Below are 7,319 nucleotides of genomic sequence, written 5' to 3' on the forward strand. Positions count from 1 at the left end.
TTTTTAAATGGTCATAAAAAACCAATTTGTGAGAGAGATCATGTGTGGCCTATAAAGCCAAAAATTTTTACTATTTGCCCTCAAATATAAAAAGCCTGCAGCCCCCTCCTGGACTAAAAGCACACAGACCCTCTACCGTAGGGTCCTGTGGAACACAGTGAGGTCTGTGGACGGTTCTGAGTAAGCTGAGGCCCGCACAGCTGGGAGAGAGGAGTGCCATGACCTGTTTTAAGTGGATCACTCTGGCTGCTGTGTAGACAAGGATGACCACAGAGCGACTGTTCAGACAAGTGGGAGATGCACCCAGATTCTGGTTTCAGCAACCGGAAAAATGATGCTGCCATTATGCTGAGGGGGAAAGACTACCTGTAATGCCTTAATTTCTTTTTAAAGGCCTAAAACAAAGTGACAGAACATTAACAGCCATTAATTCTGAGTGATGGGAACACTAGTGTTTCATTGTCTTCTGTGCTTTTCTGTGTTTTTATATAGGTTTGTCATGCACACATCTTTCCCTTCCTGTTTTCCTCTGCCACCCAGTTCACCACGCTGCTCTAGCTCTCACCTGAACCCCTGTGACAGCTCCCCCTTTGGTGTCCCCATTCCCTCTCCCGTCCTCCAGTTCACTCTCCACTCTTCCTATAAGGGCAGGGTGCACTGTGGTTAAGAATACGGCCTCTGCAATGTAGCACAGAGAAGACAAGTAGTGACCTTATAGCACCTTACTATGCTCATGGACAGTGACTGTAATGGGGTATGGGGGGGTACTTGATAATGGGGGGAATCTAGTAACCATAATGTTGCTCATGTGAAACCTGAACACAAGATTGTGTATCAATGATACCTTAATAAAAAAATGTCTTTTGAAAAAAATAAAAGAATATGGCCTCTGAAGCCAGAATGCCTGGGTTCACATCTCAGCTCTGCCACTTAGTAGCTGTGGAATCTGAAGCAAGTTACTTAGCTTCCCTACGCCTCTATTTTCAGCTGTAAATGGTGATAATGTTAAGTATATAACACAGTTATTGTGAAGAACAAGATATGTACAGCACACAAGCCAGAACCTGATGTAAATATTAGCTAAAATTTTTGAAATGTTAATGAAATGCCACACCCCTGTTTAAAATCCTTCATTGGCTTCACACACTTAGAACAAAACATGGATTCCTTATGAACTAAACGCCTCGCTGGCCCCTTCACTCTGTACCACACAAAGCTGCTTTCAAGCCTGGAGCCCTACTCTGCACCTCCCAGCCCAGTGAAGCCCCAAGATCCCTCTAGGCTGCACCCAACACAGTACTCCTCCATGGGCTTCTCCAGGCTACAGGGCACCGCCCACACCTCCTCCACTCCAGGCCCACCCGCTCACTCTCTCCCTCAGCCCCTTGATGACTTCCTTTAACACACTGAGCATAATTTCCAATTATTTTATATCTGTTTCCCAGTTCTGTCTCCCATCTATGTAAACATGGCTCTGGGAACACAGGAAATTCCTCTGCCTCATTCACCACTCCTCACCCTTGTGCCAAGCACAGGACCTGGCATTTGGTAGCAAGATGGTCATTATTTCTGAATAAATGTTCTAGAAGAGAATATACTATAAGTATCCTCTAAAAACACCTCTCATGTCTCTCTGTCATGAGAACGTAAAAGAAAAGTGGTTAGTTTCCTATGCGCAGATTGAAAAAACAATATATAACTTCCTATATTTTACTTTTTTTTCACTATATAAAAATTATCTCAAAAAGGGTAATTTCTTACCGGCACATTAATTCTTCTGTAAAACTGTTTTCCAATGTGGAAAGAAGAGAAGATAGAATTAAACTTTTTTGAACTCAAAAAATGAAAAGGCATAGAGCAAAAGTTTCCTTTGCATCTACATTTCCCATCTGCTCAGTTCCCACCACCTTACCCAAACAGGTAACTACTGTTCTTAGTTCCTTGTTTTAAGCTTCCAGAATTTTGACGCATATGCAAGTACTTTCTTTAAAAAAAAAAAAAAAAGAAATGGTGACATGCTATGCACATTTCCCTACATTTCAGTGAGACGTTTTGGAGAGCTTTCCGTATCATTTCACAAAGAGCTTCCTGGTTCATTTCTACAACTTCCCAACTTCACTCACCATCCAGGTATATTAAGATCTGATGAGTCTCCTGCTCACAGACACTCGGGTTACTTTCCATCTTTTACTATTTAAACAATTCAAAGAATCTCGTACCTACGGTATCTCACACATGTACAAATACACTTGCAAGTTAAATTCCTAGAACTGGTACTGAGGGGTTTAAAAATTTACAAGCTTGTTAATTTAAAAATGCCCCTGTATCTATCGAGGTCCACCCAGAGTCCCTCTAAGGAGTTGAGCGGAGAAAATTTAATACAAGTAATTGGTTACAGGCATGATGGAAAAGCTGAGAAGTCAAACAGGAAATGGTAAGGCACCACAGAGACTGGCAAGAACAAGAAGCTGCTACCACCTAGCTGGAGAAGTAAAGGGAAGGGGGTATTTTCCAAGGCTCAGGAGCTCAGTCAATGGGCAGGAGCTGGAGTTGAAAGAGACCAGGCAACTGCTAGAGAGATGAGGCACAGTGAGAGGAGGAAAGCAAGCCTGGTTCCCCGTTCCTCCTGCCATCAATCTCCCACCAATGGCTCCCACTGGCTAAACCCAGCCCCAAGCCAGCTGACCCAAAGGGCTGGGAAATATTGCCTGCGGGGGTGAGTCCCTCTGCAGAGAAGGGCCTACCAAGGATCCCAGCCAAACACAGGCTGGTGTGGCCTTAAGAGCCACAACTCATTTACACTCCTATCACCAACAGATGGCTTCCAACGTGGGAGTTACTGCTTTCCTGACAGATGAGAGGTGGGATTTCAACCTGGTCTTAATTTGTATTTATTTCATTATGAGACTGATCATCTTTTTACATGGAACACTGACTTAACCCGCATGTACATGGATTGGGGGTGGGAAGGTGGGAGAGGGGAAAGCCAGTGAAGTATTCCCATCATCTGTCACAAATGGTCCAGTCAAGAACATCAATCACACAGATTCCCAAACTGAGCATTAAGACTGTGGCAATGACCCAAACTAGCCAGTCACCTGCCAAGGAGAGACCCAGCTCAAGAACTGTTCCAGAAAAACTGAAAGGCAACAAAGCCCCAAAGGAATTAAGAATACCTTAACTACACTCTGCATACATTGTAAGTAACAATGTGTTCTTGTAATCTTGTACCCCCACTTGTTCCTCCTGAGAACTGCCGTCCAACCATTCATATCACCATCCTCTCCTTATCTTGCATTGAAAGAATAATACCCTCAACAAAACTTTAAATTATAAAAATAGCAAGTAGGATTCATTTTTAAAGTCTTTTAACACGACACATTAGCAAAAAAGACCTTTTAAATTATCTTTCGCCACTGCCGTAACTATTTGAACAGATTTACTCTATCTTGTACACAAGCTGAAACTGACTTCCCCACCAAAGTTCTCTACTCTAAAAATATACCCCCAAAAAGTTATGTTTTACAATTGGCTGGCAAATGACTGGCAACCGAAATTATTCTCTTTCAAGCAGCTGAATTTTATTTTCAAAAACATGAATTTTAAAGCAAAGCATATATTTTAAAGTCTAAATGGCAGTAATAACTGTAAAGAATTTTAAAGAGAGATGTTAACTTCAAAACCTCCAAGTTAAATACAAGCACATCAAATTAATATGCTAATCACTATACAATGACTTATTTCAAAACTAAGATATTCACTTATCCAAAAATACAATTATTCTGATTGTCCAACATTTTTAAATGTCTTCCCTAATGCAAGGAAAAAAGATTTTAATAAGCCATATCAATAAAGGTTAAAAGTTTTCAGCACCTAGCATGCTGCTGGGCATTTTACCTGACAATCAATAAATCTCTTCTTCATTGTTGACTGTTCTAACTGAATTGAATTAAATGATACATTAAAAATAATCAAACCTCTTTCCCCACTGCAAGGCACTTTTTTTCCAAATTTGAAAGTAATATACATCACTCCAGAAACTTGAAAAGTGTAAGAACTAAGAAAATTAAGCAAGCATGATGTCACCCAATTTTTACATTGCTCAGACCATGATGTATATATAAAAAGGCTTATTTTTAATGGTTGTAAAATATTTCATCCAATAAATTTCCCATAATTTACCTCGCCATTCTATTAGGCACTGCTGTTTCCAATTTTACCATTGTAAGTTAGTGTAATGCTGAGCTCTGTCCCTGTGATTTTTTTTTTTAATTTCAAGATTGCATTCCAAGATGGGAGCTATTAACGGCCCAAAGAAAGCTGTAAGACTCTCCATATTCAGTACCATCCTTTGTCATTGTATTCAAGATCTATAATAAACTGCCAGAGCACACTAGCCTCCCGTTTCTAGCTTCATACCTGCCTTTACCTCCAAGTATACATTTCTTTACTCACAGAGTCAGAAACGACTTCCAAACGAAATGGCCAAGCCAGCTGGCTACTTGACTGCAATGTCAAACGTCTGAAAATGATAGTTGTTTGCCTTTATTTTCAAAAAAGGAAAAACTACGAAGCCTGTTTGTTGTGTTACTCAAACTGGGACAGGCGGGAGGCAGGGTGTCGTCTGCTAAGAAGCCCTGACTTGGGCTCTCCAGCCAGCCAGCCTGGCTGTAGGAGGGTTTGTAACTGGGTCCCTTCTTTCTCATAAACAACACGCCCACTCGGGGCCACAGTGCCACCCTTGGATTTAGCTATAAGAACCGAACTCGCCAAACGCCACCACGCGTGCCAACTTCCCACCCTCAAATCCGCGCCGCTTCTTCGGGCACAAGCATTTCCCCCAGGCAGCCAGCGCTCGGCTTCTGCAAGGCACCTGGATTCGCCAGTGCACCCTGCAGCGTTCGGTGCTGCCGATTGTCTCCGGCAGCTGCTCCAGCAGTCAGTAACTAAAAGATTTTTTTCCCAAACGCTCTCTTGCTGCAAGGGGATCTGATGATTCCGGCTGCCGGCATAAAGAGCTTTAGCAAAAGTAGAGGACCTCAACTTCGGGTGCTCCTGGGGCGTTATTAACCCCTTGCTTTCCCGGCCGACGACCCACGCCGCAGACACTCCACACGCTACACGGTTTAAGGGCGTATTTGGCGGCATGACACCACAGGAACTGCCTTTCCACTAAATAATTTACCACACGCGCTCTCGCGGGGAGGGCGCCTCCCTCGGGGCGGCTCCCGGCCGGGGTCTGCGCTCCTACGGCTCGGCTCAGGCGACGTCAGGGATCCCGCCGCCCCCACTCGCCTCGAGGACCCTCCGACCACCCTGACCGAAAGCCGCGAAAACCGTCGTGATCTTCAACCCTCTCCTCCGGCCGCCCCTCTCAGACCCGGAGGAACCCCAGTGCAAACTTTCCCCCATTTCCCGGAATGCCCCCCTTGTCACCCGAGGCGACGCAGAGGGACCCCGCCTGCGGCTGGGCTCCGGCGGGCGCGGACACCCTCAGCGACCAGAGGCGAGGAAGGTCGCCCCCAAAACCCCCGCCCCGGGAGAGGGACCCCAAACCCCGCCCGAGCCTGCGGGCGGCCCCGCGGCGGGCGGCCCCGGCCTCGCCCCGTCGTATCCGGGGTTCGGCAGCCACCCCTCCGCCCCTGCCGCGGGCCTCGGCCACCCCTGGCGCTGCCCCGACGCAGCCTCCTCAGGCGGCTCTGGACCCCTGACCCCGGAGAGGCAGCCTGCGCCCCCCGCCCCAGGCCGCCAGTCGGGCCGGCCACACCTCCGACACTCACCGCCACCGCCCTCGCCGCCGCCGCCGCCGCCGTCTTCGTCCATCTCTAGGCCGCTGCCGCTGCTGGCGAACCCGGGGCCGCACGCGGGGGGCGCCGCGGGTGCAGAGCGCAGGCGGCGGGGAGACTCCTGCAGCTCGCGGGCCGGGACGCGGCCCGGGCCTCCTCCCGCCGGGCGGGGCGCTCGCCGCTCGGCGCGCCGTCACGTGACCCCGGGCCCCAGGCCGGAGGTGGGCGGGGCCCAGGCCGTCGGCCCCGCCCCGATCCGCAAGCTCCCACCGCCCCCGCCCCGGCAGAGCCGTGCGAAGCGGCTGGGTGAGATGCCGCGCAACCCCAAGGGCAGGGCGCGCGTCTACTCTCGTCCAGCTTCTGAGCCGCCGGCTGGCCGACTTGGGTCCGTGTTCCGGAATGTCAGTGCAGCTAAACCTCGCGGCGAGGGATCCTCCTCGCACGTGCACTCAGGTTAAAAAGACCGAGAAACGCATGCATCCAGCCCCGAGGAATTTAGGGTACTGCCAGACTGTCTTGTCAGGTTTCGGATGCTTCATGGAGGCTCTCCTTTCCTGGCGGTGCCCTAGAGGGCACTTTAAAATGAACAAAGTCCAAGGCTTCTAAATGAACGTTTTCACGAGGTTGGAACCGAATCCCAAACCGGCACATCTAGGGGCCATTTCGCAGGGCTCTTGAGGGCTTGGCCAGCCTGACCTCAGATGCTCCTGCTGGTTTGCGCCAGTCTCCCTTGGAACGCTGCCAGCTGCCCTGCATTTCTGATGCAGGACTCGGAGCTCAATTCTTGCGGACAGCCAGGGTCCCAAACGCAATCTCCTGGGCAGAAGGCCTCAGCCTGTCCCCTGCTCCAGATCTCCTTTCTCTCTCCACATCTTGCTTCCCGTAACCTCTCTTGAAGCATTGAATGGGGCCCCACCCGAGCCTTTCTGTTCAATTTGCTTGAACTAAATTTCATTAAAGAAAAGGAAACATTGTAATGGAGGAGATAATTCATCTCTAATGTAATTTTCCAGCAACTGTTTTGTACTTATAAATGACCCATTGAGTCCAAGGATCCTTCCGCTGTCATTTATCAGAGTGGACAGTTTTCACCTTTTTTGTTCAAGGTTATGGGATGATTCCAGAGTTCAGTCACCTAATAATACCAAGAATAAAACGCCCATCATGTCAGTGCTTCTTAAACTACTGGGCACACTTCTGGGTGCAGATAAGATGCTTGGCAGTTCATGTGACAAACAGGCAACAGAAAAGGGGTCTGGGAGTCAGGAGATGTCGGTTTAAATCCTAGCCCACAGTCGGCTTCCTGATCTTGTTCCTGTCAGCTTCCTTATCTTGAAGATAATAGCTTAGTTACCGAGAAAAATGATAGCACACTTTGAACTTGGTAATGTGTTTTGGGGAGCTTTGAACTCAAAAGATGATATCAATTATAAATGCTTTTAAATGTCAATTCCTAATTTTTAGGTTTCTTAAGAGTGTGGTGCATAGGTGCTTCTCTCAAAGTTTGACTCTGAAAATGGGTCTCTGACCTCC

The 7,319-nt window shown here is 47.8% G+C and overlaps 1 protein-coding gene across 2 annotated transcripts in view; it reads right to left on the reverse strand.

The window, feature by feature from the left end:
• Positions 1–5,974, reverse strand: part of CYTH3 (cytohesin 3) — a 143,950-nt gene extending 137,976 nt beyond the window's left edge. The window contains exon 1 of one of the 2 annotated variants that reach the window (XM_057487384.1): positions 5,766–5,974. In XM_057487384.1, the coding sequence (XP_057343367.1) occupies positions 5,766–5,823 (58 nt within the window). In that variant the 5' untranslated portion in view covers positions 5,824–5,974. The remainder of the gene's footprint in view (positions 1–5,765) is intronic. The other variant, XM_036897121.2, reaches the window with a different exon arrangement.
• Between the last annotated feature and the right edge of the window lie 1,345 nt (positions 5,975–7,319).

This window comes from Manis pentadactyla, chromosome 10, assembly GCF_030020395.1.
Source record: "Manis pentadactyla isolate mManPen7 chromosome 10, mManPen7.hap1, whole genome shotgun sequence".
Lineage (NCBI taxonomy): Eukaryota > Metazoa > Chordata > Mammalia > Pholidota > Manidae > Manis > Manis pentadactyla.